This window comes from Cavenderia fasciculata (assembly GCF_000203815.1).
Source record: "Cavenderia fasciculata unplaced genomic scaffold Scf_Dfasci-G-o-80e12.f1-5, whole genome shotgun sequence".
In the NCBI taxonomy this organism is placed as follows: Eukaryota; Evosea; class Eumycetozoa; order Acytosteliales; family Cavenderiaceae; genus Cavenderia; species Cavenderia fasciculata.
The window spans coordinates 667,037-683,093 of NW_004457735.1; the positions used below are offsets into that span (position 1 = coordinate 667,037).

At 35.7% G+C, this 16,057-nt stretch overlaps 6 protein-coding genes across 6 annotated transcripts; 3 read left to right on the forward strand and 3 right to left on the reverse strand.

Annotated features, from left to right (window-relative positions):
- Positions 1–384: 384 nt before the first annotated feature.
- pkgC (protein kinase 3) lies at positions 385–3,011 on the forward strand (the record flags this gene model as incomplete). The annotated part of the gene is made up of 3 exons (XM_004360753.1): positions 385–515; positions 587–2,217; positions 2,293–3,011. 3 exons carry the CDS (start codon positions 385–387, stop codon positions 3,009–3,011), a joined length of 2,481 nt encoding a protein of 826 aa, XP_004360810.1.
- A 299-nt stretch (positions 3,012–3,310) lies between these two features.
- On the reverse strand, positions 3,311–5,857 carry DFA_05090 (uncharacterized protein; the record flags this gene model as incomplete). Its single annotated transcript, XM_004360754.1, has 5 exons — positions 3,311–3,354; positions 3,634–4,890; positions 5,164–5,228; positions 5,453–5,572; positions 5,802–5,857. The coding sequence occupies 5 exons, from the start codon at positions 5,855–5,857 to the stop codon at positions 3,311–3,313; spliced, it is 1,542 nt and encodes a 513-aa protein (XP_004360811.1).
- A 476-nt stretch (positions 5,858–6,333) lies between these two features.
- On the reverse strand, positions 6,334–8,998 carry DFA_05091 (uncharacterized protein; the record flags this gene model as incomplete). The annotated part of the gene is made up of 4 exons (XM_004360755.1): positions 6,334–6,415; positions 6,575–6,621; positions 8,114–8,222; positions 8,463–8,998. 4 exons carry the CDS (start codon positions 8,996–8,998, stop codon positions 6,334–6,336), a joined length of 774 nt encoding a protein of 257 aa, XP_004360812.1.
- Positions 8,999–9,114: 116 nt separating this feature from the next.
- On the forward strand, positions 9,115–10,386 carry DFA_05092 (uncharacterized protein; the record flags this gene model as incomplete). Its single annotated transcript, XM_004360756.1, has 3 exons — positions 9,115–9,158; positions 9,935–9,968; positions 10,333–10,386. The coding sequence occupies 3 exons, from the start codon at positions 9,115–9,117 to the stop codon at positions 10,384–10,386; spliced, it is 132 nt and encodes a 43-aa protein (XP_004360813.1).
- Positions 10,387–10,441: 55 nt separating this feature from the next.
- DFA_05093 (uncharacterized protein) lies at positions 10,442–12,557 on the reverse strand (the record flags this gene model as incomplete). The annotated part of the gene is made up of 6 exons (XM_004360757.1): positions 10,442–10,460; positions 10,906–11,159; positions 11,264–11,678; positions 11,752–11,929; positions 11,992–12,390; positions 12,524–12,557. 6 exons carry the CDS (start codon positions 12,555–12,557, stop codon positions 10,442–10,444), a joined length of 1,299 nt encoding a protein of 432 aa, XP_004360814.1.
- An 835-nt stretch (positions 12,558–13,392) lies between these two features.
- rplP0 (ribosomal acidic phosphoprotein P0) lies at positions 13,393–15,835 on the forward strand (the record flags this gene model as incomplete). The annotated part of the gene is made up of 3 exons (XM_004360758.1): positions 13,393–14,534; positions 14,597–14,639; positions 14,912–15,835. 3 exons carry the CDS (start codon positions 13,393–13,395, stop codon positions 15,833–15,835), a joined length of 2,109 nt encoding a protein of 702 aa, XP_004360815.1.
- Positions 15,836–16,057: the final 222 nt, after the last annotated feature.

Genomic DNA, 16,057 nt, shown 5'->3' on the forward strand with positions numbered 1-16,057 from the left:
TTTTTATGAAACAAGTGTGAAGAACCGCCCAGACCAGAGTCTGAATGAATCTACTATCGCAAAAAACACACACATTAACAACAAACAAACATAGTTTATGTACCACTACGAATCGTAATAATAATAATAATATTATAAATCAGAACAACACAACAACAACAAACGAACATACCATTACTTTGACAGATAGATAGATAGAGAAGGAGAGAGAGAGTGATCATGTGGTGAAGAGAAAGAGATATTTAATCATAATCAATAATATATAACTAGTAGTAGAATAGAGGATAAAGAGGTAGACAAAGGTTAGAGTAGAGTAGATATATATATTGAAACCAGACAAGGACAATACAAAGAAGAAAGTAGAAAATTAAATCAGTTACAACAATGTCATACAAACAAAAGGGTGTCAAGACACTTTGGCCAAAGAAGGAGCGCGACTTGTCTCATCACAAAGATCACTATACTTCAATGTTTGATGTTATCAAAGTGAACAACTATGGTAAAAGACAGCAACGGTAAGATATGATAAGAAGATGATGAAAGTAAAGTTAATTAATTATTAATTGTATTTTTGGTTGAAATTTAGAACGATTGCAGTGAGTTCATTGGGAGTATCAAATTTGAATGGACAGTCGTGTCAATGGTTTGTAAAGAACTCGGATGTGTACTCGATCGATTTGGATACGAATGACTCACAGACATTTACGTTGACGTTGTTACACAAGTATCGGTTTGAATCAGAGAGCATCGAGCATGCCAAATCGATCGTGTCAGAGTTTAAGAGGATGGGTGTGGGGTGTCGCGGAGGCGCTGCGTCTGGCATGCAGGGTGACGTCGATGGCGCGTTGCCGATTGGCAGCACGGAGAACTCACCCAAGCATATCCATCCACACCACCACTACCGCAACGACAACTCGCTCGGCAGCAGTAGCAGCGGGAGCAGTCTGCCGTCATCGCCAGTCATGTCACCCAACATCTCTCCACAACTCATCTCACACAATGCAGCGGCACAAATAGCCAACACCAACAACAACCAACCGTCATCACTGTACCTGTCCAACGCCAGTATCAGCAGTAACAGCAGTAACGGAAGCCAAAGCAAAAAGGACAAAAAGAAGGAAAAGGAACGCGAAAAGGAACGTGAAAAAGAACGTGAAAAGGAACGTGAAAGAGAAAAGGAACGTGAAAAGGAACAAAAGAAACAACAACAACAAGTATTACAACAACAACCGTCATCACCACCATTATTAAGTCAATCCCAACAACCACCACCAAAACAACCACTTTATCAGTCTCAACAACCGACAACAACATCATTGAATCAATCAACCAATATTAGAATAGATAGAAGAAATGTAGCCGCTGAAGAGACGGTTGGATTATCTCCACTCACTCCATCTAGTTATGTTTTACATTCATCAAATACTCCTCAAGCAACTATTCCAAATACACCAAATGCATTCTCAAGTGAAGGAGCAAGGGTTTGGAAAATTCGTGCAGAGGAATTAAAGAGACAATTACTTTCAAAAAAAGATATCCCAAATACTAATTTATTAAAAAGTTTAAATGAAACTGATCAACAACAACATCCACAAGCAATTACGATCATTTCTCCTCCATCTACATCTACATCAACAACTTCAACAACCACCAATAATAATAATGTAATATTACCGCCAACTACTACCACTACAACAACTACTACTACTACAACTACTGAACAAATAGATTTTGAATATCCACCTTTAAAAGAAAAAGAAAAAAAGAAAAAGAAAAAATTGACAATTGATGATTTTGATTTACTCAAGGTTTTGGGAGTTGGTAGTTTTGGTAGAGTCTTTTTGGTTAGAAAAAAGGATACAAAGGCACTCTATGCAATGAAGGTATTAAACAAACGAGACATGATGAAAAAGAAACAAATTGCACATACCAATACCGAAAAGATGGTACTCAGTACAATGGACCACCCATTCATCGTACAACTTCACTTTGCCTTTCAAAATGAAGAATTTTTATTCATGTGTATGGATTATATTCCCGGTGGTGAATTATTCCATCATCTTCAAAAGGCTGGTAGATTCCCAGAGGAATTGGCTAAATTTTATATAGCAGAGGTGATCACCTCTTTGGATTATTTACATTCAAATGATATCATCTATCGTGACATCAAACCTGAAAATATTTTATTAGATGCTGAAGGTCATATTAAATTAACTGGTATGAAAAACAAACAAATACATATAAACAAAAAAGAATCTAATTTATTTATTCTATTTTCTTTTTATATTTTAGACTTTGGATTATCTAAAAGTGGAATTACAAGTGTAGTTGGTAAATGTGGAGAAGGACAATTTGCAACTACGTTTTGTGGTACACCAGAATATTTGGCACCAGAGATTATTACTGGTAGTGGACATGGAAAGGCAGCTGATTGGTGGAGTTGCGGTATTTTATTGTTTGAAATGTTGACGGGACGATCCCCGTTTTTGGCATCCAACCGAAACGACATGTACAAAGCAATGATACAGGGTAATCTCAGACTACCCATCTTTTTGTCGGGCGAGGCACAAGACCTACTCGAAAAGCTGTTGGTACCCGACCCAAAGAAACGTTTGGGGTCTGGACCAACGGGTGTGCAGGAAATCCAAAGTCATCCATTCTTTGAGCTGATCCCTTGGAGAATGCTCGAATCAAAGATGATCACACCACCATTTAAACCAACCATCAAGGAAATCAACTATGCCGCCTCACAGCAGGACCCCGATCTCAACCCTGCCATCACATTCCAACGAAGACGATCTTCATCCACACTCATATACGACTCGCCATTTAAAAACTTTAGTTGGAACAAGGAAGAAGATACTATATTGTTGAATGAGAGAGCATCAATTTCATCAACCTCGGCTTCCCCAACCTCACCTTCACCTTCCTCCCCTACTCATCCCTCTCCACTCAATCGTGAAAGGAAAAGTACTCTAAGAAATTCATTCACTAGAAAAGGAAGTGTATAAAATTAAAAGGAAAGAAAGAAAGAAAGAAAGATTCACAATCCAATAATTAATAATTAATAATAATAACTAACATAACAAAACAAATACACAACAATTATTTAAATAATTTATTAAATTTTAAATTAATAATAATAATTATTTTTACCCTCCCCCAACCATCCTACTTTATAAATAATAATAATAATATAATATAATATAATGAAATAATAATCATTTTTTTCCCCACAAACAAAATATATAATACAACAACAACAAAAAGATTTTTAATAATGTGTAGAATAATATATATATAAATAACTTTAATCCCCTTTAGAAATCAAAACATACTTGTATTTATTATTATCTAAAAAAAAAAAAAGAAATAAAATATTAAAAAAAAAAATTAAAATATAATTAATGTATGTTTGGAAAAGAATGAATATCGATTCAATTATGATATTTATTTAATCAAATTGAATAAGAAGGTAAAATAACATCGACAAGTTTCCATATCGATCAAATATTAATATATATATTATATATTATTATTTTTTGATCAATGTTTTGTGAAAACTTTCAGGGGGAAAAGGTTTAGGCTATTATTAATTATTAATTAATTATTGTGGGAATGGCTTAACCATGCATTCAGCACCAGCACATGTTTCGAATGGGAAGGTGTATGGGGCATAGAAGAATTCAGTGGTGTACTTTTGTTCACCAAATGGAGAGTCGTAGGTCAATTCTACGAAAGCACCACGCCATCCACCAGCTGGTGGAGCAGAGATGACGGTCTTGAAGACGTTGGAATCAGAGTATGGAGAGAGTGGAGTGATGGCCCAGGTGATGTTTTGTGGGACATTTGGAGCGAGGAGTTGTCTCCAGTCACGCTTGGTGGTCGAGATGGTGTCGGCAGTGTAGAGGAGTACGCTGGATGGACAGTCACGCTTGTCAGTGACGATGGTGATGGCAGTGGTGTTGGATACAATGTCTGGGATGACGGACCACTCAAAGTCGGGGAGTGATTGACGGTTGATGACCATGTTGTAGTAGGTGGTGACTTCTTGGATGAATTGACTCCAACGTTGGAGGAGAGAGTGGTCGGCACCGGGGTGGATACGTTGATGCTTGGCACCGAGAAGCTTGTGGAAAAAGAAGGCAGACGAGTCTGGGATAAAGAACTGGTCACCGACGGCAGTGACGATGTACTTGGGCACCAAGAGTTGGTCGACCCAGTTGATGGGGTCGATCTCCTTGGCCATGGCGTCGAATTGGGGGGTACCCATGTAGGCCATGACACCCTCACCATAGTAGTTGTAGTAGGCGTACGACCAACCTCCGTATGCCTTGTAGTGGTTCTCGCAGTTCTTGACGAGATCGAGGATTGGCATGACGACGGGGATCACAGCCTTGACACGTGGGTCGACGGCAGCAGCGAGCCACGAGGCCCAACCACGCTTGGAGGCACCCGAGACGACAAAGGACTTGACCTTTGGGAACCAGGGTGGGAACGAGTCCTTCATAAACTTGGAAATGCAGTCAAAGGCACGGACGGTGGCCTTGGTCTCTGGGAATTGACCCAACCAGTCATAGTCGGTGGTGTTTTCCAAAAACTTCTTCCAGGTGTAGCCGATGATGGCGTCTTCCGAACGACTCTTGTTGTCATTGTCGAGGATGAGTGGTTGGTTTGGGTTTTGGGCCAAATGAGATACAACGGAACGCGAAGCAAGGCAGACCGATTGGATCAATGGATGCAAAACTGTTGGTGGAGCAGAAGCATAGTTACCATTGTCGACATAGAGGAAACCAGTGTTTGAAGTGACAAATGTTGGCACACAAACAGTAAGGAAATGCCACCATCTTGGTTTATTGGTTTTTGGGAATTCCAACCAATTTAAGGAAGCTAAATTTAAAAATTAAAAAGGAATAGGAGAGGATTGTTAGAAAGGTATAACCATTATGATGATTCGTGTTTTAGCATGGTGGGAGAGGGTGTTGTTGTTGTTGTTGTTGATGGGTTGTTTAAACAACCACCCTTGTTTTAGGATGGTGTGTGTTTGTTTGTTTGTAAAGAGTAAGATATCATATCTCACCCCGAACAACCAATCAAAATGTACCTAACCCACTACCCACTTCTTTCCCTTTCTTTGCTTATTTGTCTATACTTTATACATACTAAAATTTAAAACATAAGCAGTGTATCCAGGACCACTGAATTGTGATTGAAGAACGTACGACCATCTTGATTATTTCATTTGTTAAAGTATCATTACATCATTACAATATATATATATATAATATATAATATTATTTGTTTTAGACCAATTAAAAAAAAAAGGTAATAGAAAAAAAAGGAGATAAAAAAAAATAATGTAAAGCAAAGGAAAAGTATTTGTATTTGTTAGTTAATTTTAAATTGATTATCTTTAATTATTAATTGTTTTTTTATAATAGATATTACATACCCTTCATCTTGACGGTAGACAAAATCTTCAAGTGGAGTGTTGATAGACTGTACAGATGCGCAACTGGCCAATAAGACAAGAGCAGCAAAGAGTAAATTATACTTATACATGGTGGTAATACTATAAAACTAAATTAATTGCCTTTTAAAGAAATGAAAAAAAAGTATAAGAATAAGTACGCTTTGACTACAATAGGATATGTGTGTAGTGTATGACAAGTAAGTATATGTTATTCGTACAATTATATATATTTATAACTACAACAATTATGAATGAAATGAAATGGTTTATGACCGCAATGGTTCATGTTGTTAAATAGCTAGCTCATCGTCGTTAATCTTGAAGTTACACTTCCACCAAAACAGTATAACACCACATTCCTTTCTTTGCGCATTCCTTCCGCATTACATCTCACATCTGATGAGAGAGAAGAGAGCGCAGTACAAACATATTACAGTAGTAGTAGCAGTCCCTGTCTGCAGCAGCAGTGCAACGAGCGATACCTTGATGAGATTAAAGTTTTAAACCTTCTCTTCTGCTGGTTGGTTGGATCAAACCCATGAGCCCAATCAATTAACTGATTAGGCTCTGCCTTTTGTGTAATCTATCACCTTTTTTTCAAATGGGGCATGTTTCCCTCGCTCGCCAAACCGTCAATTGCATCGAGCACCCAATGACCATCATCTTTCTTAAATGGGTTTGAGCAGAATTTCCCCTTCGTCACTTTTTTTTGGTCCTTTCGACCCATCCCCTTCACCTTGCGTAGATGACTTTTCGATTGTAAACCAACATATGATTGATTATGATGATACCATCGTTGTGGGCCATGGACAATGTGGTGGTGGGAGGTTGATAATATCGATCAAACATTGTAAAATATTTCAAACTACACAGATATCGTCACTAGGACCACACTCTTCTTCTCTGTAGATGGAGTGACGATATAAGGTTCTAGATACCAAACTATGAAATTAGGGGTGTTTAATTGGAGGACAAAAGATTGGGCAACCAACAAAACAAGTGTCACCACTTCACACTATTTAGGGGATTGTTTTAAAAAACCAACAAATATCTTGTCAGACAAAAAAGAGAATAGTATCTACAAACAACCTGCAAACATACTTTGAGGATGAACCCTTTTCAATGAAACCAAATGTGATCGCATTCATCTCAACCACCAAAAATCTGATGACAATATTTAAGTATATGTATGGTGAGGTGGTTGTTTAGTTAGATTGTGATCCTTGAAAGGACTTGGACAAAAAGATGAATGAATGAACAAATCAATTATATAATCGAAGAAGATGGAAGGAATATTATTATTTCTTTTAAAAAACAAATATTTTGACTTACGCACAACAGCACACATATATATATATAATATTAATATAAAGATTAATGGAAAGTGGATCAATAAAATAGAGAGAATGAAATTGAAACAGTGGTGGTTAGAGGTACTCTTTTCTTTAATTGTATCTTTTTAAAACTTGTTTCTTTTGTGTTTATTAAGTTGAACAATTGAATGTATGTTGTTGGTTGTTGTGTGTGTGTGGTTGTGTTGGAGGTGGAGGTGGAAGAAGTGGAGGTGGAGGTGGGGAATATATTTTAAATACACTATTAGTTCTCTTCCTCTTCTAGCTAGTACTGCTACGAATGGCAAAATAACGATATCCTTGGCCGGATGGACAGGCAGTTCATATATAGCAGGGGATGGTGAAAGTTTTCTCGCGACAAGGGGCATCGTTCTCTTCTCTCACGCGACAACAACATACATAAATCTCAACCTTACTCACTACACATCTGAGGAGTTGGAACTCTTGACAATACGATAAGAGACGGTACCATAAACGCAGAGGGAGGGGGTAGTGGTGGTGTGGTCAACAACGTTGTTGATAGTGGGGTGGGTGTGTTTGTGGTGGTACTGATTAAAGGAGGGGTTGAGGTTTGGGTAAGGGTTGACGATTCTGATGATGAGGTGGAGTAAAAGTCTGCAGGAGTAGGAGGAGGAGGAGGAGGGGTAGCTGTATGGGAGAATGATATTGATGATGATGGCGGGCAAAAAAAAGAAGAGGATGGATGAATAATATTTTCTATTCTAAATTTGGTCCGTGACAATAGATTTCTCCATTCACGTTCATTTCTTTCTCTTCCATTCACCAACTGCATCATAACTATGGAATTTCAATCAAAATTTGAATTAATAATAGTGTTCACACATTTTTTTGTAAATATTATGTGTGTGTGCGTGTATAATTATATGTATGTTTTTGTGTGTGTGTGTGTACTGTATACATTTGCAATGGTAAATTTATAAATTACATGTATAAATTAATTTGGCAATGAGTGTCGTTGATTCACCTGTCGAATAGATAATAATAATAATAAAAATGGTTTGGTGATTGTTGTGGGCATTTTTTGAATTTCTTTTTTTGGATTGTGATGATGATGATCATTCATTCCACCTCAGCCAAGTGAAGTGTGTCTGTGCTGTGCGATATATATATACATACAAATATCATAAAACGCAATCCTAGCATTTTGATTTTTTAGCTGGCTACAATTGATGTAATCATATATCAATATTTTACCTCCATTCTTTAGACTTTTCGAGAGGGTGGATATGATTTCAATTGCTTTGGTGTCGTCCTGGTTGTGCAATACATTCTTGAGGATGTAGCAATCGGCGATAGGAACCTTTTTAAAAAAATCACCTGCTACACATTCAAATCTCTTGTCCTCCACCATTGTATGTTGTAGTTTTTGATTCACTCTATTTATAACATTGGGTAAATCAAAATTAATCCCCTTTTTCAATATTGTTGTAATATTTGTTGTAATATTTGTTGTTGTTGTTGTTATTGTTGTTGGGTATCGTTGTAATATTTGTTTAATTAAGCTAAAAATGAATCCATTAATAATTAATATTGTTTTGATTTTTTGATTATATTTAAATTTTGTTTTTTTGTGTATTTTTGATTTGATTTTCCTTTTAACTGAATTATAATATTACCTTCCTTCAGAACCACCAACATCAACTATTGTTTCAAAATTCTTGAAATCATACATATCAATTAAAAAGGGACAAACATTTTTTGTAATGTTGGACATTGTCTGGCTAAAGTCCATGTTTTCTTGAAGGTTTTTGGGGTCTTCCAAATACTCCCAATAGGTTGGGTAACCAAGAGATTCGGTGTGGTCTGAATGACCAGTCTTGATGGTTTCGGATAGTGTGTCCCACGAGCGATACTGTCCATTCGATGCACGACACTTAACCATCGATGAAACATTTGGGTCACACAAGGCAAAAGAAAGGGTTGTGTGTGAAAACAGACCATCTACAACTTCATCCTCGTGGAAAAATCCCAGGTAGGTCAGTGCACGCATAAATCGGTACAATATGTTTCTATCAATCCTACACCTCTGTGCCAGCGTTGCAATGTCACACTTTTCATTCTTTTCAATCAGATTGGCCAATCCAATCTCAACGGCTACCAATATACATTTGGTTGTACAATAACCATCAATTAAACTTCGGATTTCTTGCATTTGTTAAGTTAGCTAAAAGTAATTGTACTTATAAAATTTAATATATTTTTAAAATTAGTCACGTGGATTAAATGATATTATTATTATTATTGTTGTTGTTTTTATGGATATATATAATGGGTATATGCGTAACTAGAAATACGGATTACACGTGCATGTAGTATATATACCATCTTTTTTTCCAAAACTTGTATAGATTTACTTTTTGTAACAATGGGCGTCTAATATAATTTAAAATGTAGTTCTTTGAATTACCAATGGTGATGAAAGATATAATATCTCAAAGAGGTGGTAATAATTTAAATACTTTGAGGTTTATGGGGAGAATAGAATTTATGCACTATCCAATATTAAAAAGGAAATATATCCAACCTCGGGCAATTGACCTCTTTATAGGGTAGGGTGTTTGGAAAGGGGTGTGTTAACCGCCGACTGCCAGTCCTATAAATAAAGAAGTGACAGATAGATAGATAGATATTGGAGAGATGGCAATGACGATGGGGGGACTGGGATTAGGTGAGGAGGCAGATTCAATATAAATGGATCTATCTGTCGGTGTCAACTATTGCATATAATTTTAAAAACTATAGTATAATTTGCAAAAATTGAAATTGAAATTACAACCAATCCTTGATATTCTCTCTCTTTTCTATTCCATTTCCAAAAGGGATTCTAGATATTTATATATTTATATAAATATAAATCATTGGTGAAGTGAAATATATTTCGTTGGATATTATGATTGGTTGGATTATAAATGATATTTATATTTTTGATGATGGTGTGATATCACACCTCGCCACTCACTACTTGGTTAGTCTGTCTTTTTAAAAATAATAATAATAATAATAATAAATAATATTGAAATATCCTATCCCATATCATATCATATCATATGATATATATGAGGAGTGAAGTTGATTAAAAAATTATTAGTTTACCAACTAGAGTGTTACCAATTGGTGTAAAAGTATTGTTGTGTAGTTCTGTCGTAGTAGTGGTTATATATAAGGTTCCAATTAGTTTCCAACGAAAACTATTGGTATCTCTATCTATCTATCTATCTATCTGTCTATCTACCTACCCCATTGTACAATTATACATCTTTTCGATAAGTCTCTATTCCAAGTACTTTTAATGACGAATCGATAGATCTAAAATGACTGACCCGTCCGTACAGACCTTCCTTTTTGTAATTCACAATGGTAGAGTGAATATTAAAAGGACATCCATTGTTTAAAAAATGAATGAATGAATGAATATAATATATTATAATACATTGTTATTATTTAAAAGATAATTATTGTAAACCTAATAGATTGTTTTCTAAATAGATCTATCAACTCATTACCATAAATCTATCATTCATTCGTTTCGTTGCCTTTTGATCTCTTTAAAGTGTAATTGAATGGGATAGAGAGAGAGAGAGAGACAATAAGAATCTTATCTATCGCTACTACTACTAAGTAATGAATGAATGTTGAACCATCTTGTTAACACTTTGAATGAGCAAAATGACATAATATGAAACACAAGTACACTTTCGAGTATGGTGGGACATCTTTCTTTTTTTTTTATCCTTTTATTTCTCTTTTTCCAAAACTATTAATAGTTAGATACATATATTTCCATTACTTTTGTTGGCGTCAATTAATTAAATTTAACTATAATTCTGTGTTGTGTGAATTGGGAATGGAAAATAAAATAAAAATCTACAACTATATTGCTATTTGTGCTATTTGCTACTATTATTACTAATTTAAACTTTCTTTCTTTCTTTCTTTTTGAACACCATGAATTGGTTTTGATTTATATCAAGAAGTACCAAAAATGATTATTCTCTCTATTTTTTCTTATCTATATTTGTTTTTTTTCTTTCTTTTTTTTTCTACATTAATGTTTTCTACAACATATGATATTCTGATTCGAAATCGATTTCCTCTGATGTTTCATCTTCTTCATCAAAAGAGATGTCATCTTTTTGATAGTTGGGTGCTTTCTCTTGTATGTTGTATAATGGGAACTCACTAGATGATTCCAGTTTTTTTGATCTTTCCAAAAAATCAAGAAATGATTCTTTTGTACTGCAAAAGAATGGGATTACCAACGAAGGATCAACTTCTGATATATTTGCTTTCTTTGGTATATTACAAAAATAAGACTAAATATAGAGAAAGAAAGAGAGAGAGAATGATTATTATTATTATTTGTTTTGTTTGTTGTCTTGGTCTTTTTTTTTTTGTTTTTGTTTGTCCAACAACATACTGATAAAGAAAAATCTGAATCAGATTCAATTGAATTTTGAACTGTATGAGGATCCAAATAGAAAAGGTTATCATCTTGAGAGGCTATAAAGTAGAGTGAAGCACGAGGCTTGCCACCTACAATTCCCAAGTTTTGAGGGAACGTGTAAATATCCAAAAGAGGACGATAATATATCTCATTGATAGTGTCTATTCCCAATTTAGTTGGAATTAAAATGAGAAGAGGCATCCAACTACCATCACTCCTAAGAGCAATCTCCAACAATTGGTCTATATACAATGATCCATCATCTGAAACATATACAGATAGGTTACATTGATTATCTCCCTTTTTCTTCTTTCCTTCTTTCTCCTCATCGCTGCTATCCTCTTCACTAGTACCATTTAAATGATTATCATATTTATAAACCAATGCTCTAAATAAATAAATAAAAAAGAAAAATATTAATAATCCCTTTTGACCAAATAAATATATATCTTTCTTTTTACCTTATAGCATTTGAAATATTTGAAGGTGCAAACCATTCACCGATACTCTTTCCAAGATGATTTCGGCCATGTAAAGCAATATTATGAATTGAAAAGGGTGCAGATGGTCTATCCAAAAATAATCTTACAACCTTGTAAAAGTCTTCTGGGTATTCTCCATTTTGTGGTTTCTTCCAATCTAAATTAATAAATTAGTATTTGTCGTTGGTTGATTTGAGTTGTGTTGATGTATGTACATACCCTTTCCAATTGGACTATTTAACAACAATACATTTGCCAACAACATTTGGCCTGATCTCAACATACATCCCCATCCACAATCATTCTCGAATAAAGAGTCTCCAATACATTCAAACCCCTGTCTATAGGAGCACCAAAGTTTGTTTGAAAAGTCCTCTAAAAATTCTTCAATAAATTGATTATGATTCTGACTATTGTTATTATTATTATTATTACTATTACTATTTACACTACTATTACTATTATTATCATCATTTACAATACTATTACTATTATTACCACTACTCTCTGATGCCATTTCAGATGCATCATCCTGTTGTTCATCTTTTGGTATATCTGGTGGTTTATACTCCTTGCCATACATCCGTATTGGAGAGTTTGAGAATTGAGGTAATGAATCTATAATAATATCATAGAATAGGAATAGAACAGAATAGGGATAGGAGAGGAAGGGAAGTATTATTAGTTTCTATTGATCTATCAATATAAATAACAACTATTATGTGCGTTGGTTGGTTGGTTGTTAACTTACTTCCACTACCTCTGAATATGTATAGACAGTTCATTATAAAATTAGATAGAGATGATATGATGGAAACTAAATTCTAAGGTGTTGTCCCGACAGTCGACCAACACCACTCCTTTCCAAACTCTGCAAAGCAACAATAAACTAACCTCCAAATATAAATACTAATAATGCTTCTTCTCTCTCTCTCTCTCTCTCTCACCCAACTAACTCTATCTATCTGTTTGCAATATGATAATACTCCAACCAACCTCTATACCCAATGTTACAATTGTTGTTGTTGTTGTTGTTAATTAATCAAATCCAATCAACATATATATATATATATCTATCTGTTTTTAAATCTATCTTTTCTTCTTCTTCTTCTTTGTAGAATAAGAATATTATTATCTTTATATTTATATATTATTAGTAGTAATAGCGTAAGTAGAAGTAGTGTATGTTGTAGTGTTTGTTTTACCCATTTCTTTGGTTCTCAATTTTTTGAAAATTAATTTAAATAAATAAAATCAAATAATTTATAATTTGAATACAACTCAACACAGAGAGTGATGAAGAAGAGTAGTTAGTAGGATAACCAACTACAAACAAATATATTTTAATGAATGTGTTATCTGATCAGATATTGATAGACAACTATCTTTGCACCCTGATGATGATCATTAATCATTGCTTTATTCAAAGGATGGGATGACGGTTTGATGTGGTGGACTTTTTCACAAAGCAAGATCATCGAAAAGTTCAATTTAAAAGACATTACCTGATTCACTCATTCATTCATTTGAAATCATTCATTCATATTTATATCTATATATATATTATATTGTACATACATACATACAAGTCAAGACACCATGATGCTAACTAGGAGATTAATGATAGCACCAAGATCTATCTTGGCAAACTATAGCTCTGTAAAATATAATAATAATAATCATCATTCAACAACTTCATTTCAATATAATAATAAGAATCAACAACATAATAATATATCATACTATGCAACTAGTACTAGTACTAGTACAACAACAAAGAAAGATGGAATGTTTGAAAACTTGGACTCTAAACAATCGATGATTAAAGAGGTAGAGAACCCTTCAGAGGGAGACTTGTACAATTTGCGATTCCAAAACATCTTGCACTTTATGGAAAAGGTGTCGGCCGGTATGACAGAGGAAGAGATCAAGACGGTGTTTCCCGAGTTTACAATGAAGCAGAGCAAGGTGTTGTCGCAGCCACAACCACTCGATTGGCTGTCGGACGAGTTGCAAAGTGCCATCACGAACCGTGACTATGCCAAACTCAACCCCTACCACTACATATGGCCCGCATCATCAATCTTGACCAAACTGCGAGTACGATGGTCAACATGGCGTGAGATCATAGCATTGGATCGCTCCAAACTCGAAAAGAAACTGATTGCAGAGTTTCACAAATTCTGGTCGACCGTAGAGAACTGTGATCAGGCCAAACTCGAAGAGTATAGAAAGAACGGTACACAATTCCCAATTGAAAAGTTTAGAGACCTCTTTCACACTTTTAAAAAGGAGGGTATTGACTATGAGTTTGTCTATGAGGATGTACAAGTCATCTTTTCAGAGAACCGTGTCACTATCCCCTATGTCACTGTCAAGGCACATTATTTTGTCAAGGCGTCGTTCCGTGTACCCGGTGGTGGTGTTGGTATGGACAAGTCTATCCCCGTCAACTTTTACGTACCCATTCATTGGGGTGCTATCCTTCCCGCCTATGAGTCGCCCGAAAGCGCACCCGAAGAAATCGACTTTGACAAAGTACTCGAATGGAAACCAATGAAACTACCAATGGTCGGTAAAATCGATGAACTAGCAGCCGAGAAACGTCAACTCTTCCAAGACTACACCGAACAGTATTTTGAACAAGTTCGTTCCAATCTCGATATTTATCTTGCCAAAAAGTATGATCCCAAAACAACATCAACAACAGATCAACCACAACAACAACAAGATAAAGATAAATCATCATCTAAATCAAAAAAGTAAATAATAATATAAACAAACACATAAATAATAGTAATCAAAACAAATAGTTATACTATAGTGCAGGCCATTATTCAGTCGTGTTTTGCAAAGATGGTTTTGAAGTTTTCATTATTTCGAATTTTTTGAATTTTTTTTTTTTTGGGTTGTCTGCTGGCTCGCTGAGCAACCACAAAACCGATTCATGCTCATCTGATGACGTTTATCCTTTGATCTGTATGTGTATACATATTACCCCCTTTTATCTCTATCTCTCTATCTCTATATCTACTCACCACAAACATGATCTAACATCTTTTATACAATATATGTACTTCTTTACATTTACTACAAATTAGACTAAATATCTTTAAATCGAAAGTACCTAAAACACAAGATGTCCGGGGGAGCTAGTAAGAGAAAATCCAACTTTATGGAAAAAGCCACCAAGCTTTTCTCCACCTACAACAAGATGATCATTGCTCACGCTGATTTTGTCGGATCCAACCAACTCCAAAAGATCCGTGTTGCTCTCCGTGGCAAGGGTGCCATGTTGATGGGTAAGAAGACCCTCGTCCGTAAGTGTGTCAAGTCTGTCATGGAATCCAAGCCAGAGCTCGAATCTTTGATCCCACATCTCAAGTCCAACACTGCCGTCATCTTTGCCAAGGACTCCCTCAGTGAAATCAAGGAGATCATCAAGAAGATCCGTGTCGGTGCCCCAGCCAAGGCTGGTGTTATCGCCCCACAAGACGTCCACGTCCCAAAGGGTCCAACCGGTCTCGAACCAACCCAAGTCAACTTCTTGCAAGAGCTCAAGATCGCCACCAAGATCAACAGAGGTCAAATCGATATTGAATCTGACATCCATCTCATCAAGACTGGTCAAAAGGTCGGTGCCTCCGAAGCCACCCTCCTCCAAAAGCTCAACATCAAGCCATTCACCTACGGTCTTGAGCCATTGATCGTCTACGACGAAGGAGCCTGTTACTCCCCATCCATCTCTGAAGAGGATCTCATCACCAAGTTCAAGTCTGGTGTTGCCAACATTGCCGGTATCTCCCTCGCCATCGGATACCCAACCGTTGCCTCTGTCCCACACTCTGTCATGGACGCCTACAAGTCGCTCCTTGCTATTGCTCTCACCACCGAGATCACCTTCCCAGCTGCCGACAAGTTCAAGGCTGCTCTCTCTGCCGCCCCAGTTGCTGCCGCTCCAGTCGCTGCTGCCCCAGCCGCCGCCTCTGCCCCAGCCGCCAAGGTCAAGGAAGAACCAAAGGAAGAGTCTGATGACGATATGGGTATGGGTCTCTTTGACTAAACCAATCAAAAATGATATACATTTAAAATAAAAAGTTTAAAATAATATCAAAATCAAAAACAAACCAAGTATTTATATCTTTATTTGGGATTTACTTTTTAATTAACTTTTTAATTTACAAAACTTTGAATTTGACTTGTGTCATTTTAAAATCGCTCATCATTTTTCATTTGCATTTTGTTTGTTTGTTTGTATTATATATGTATATATAGTTGTGTATAT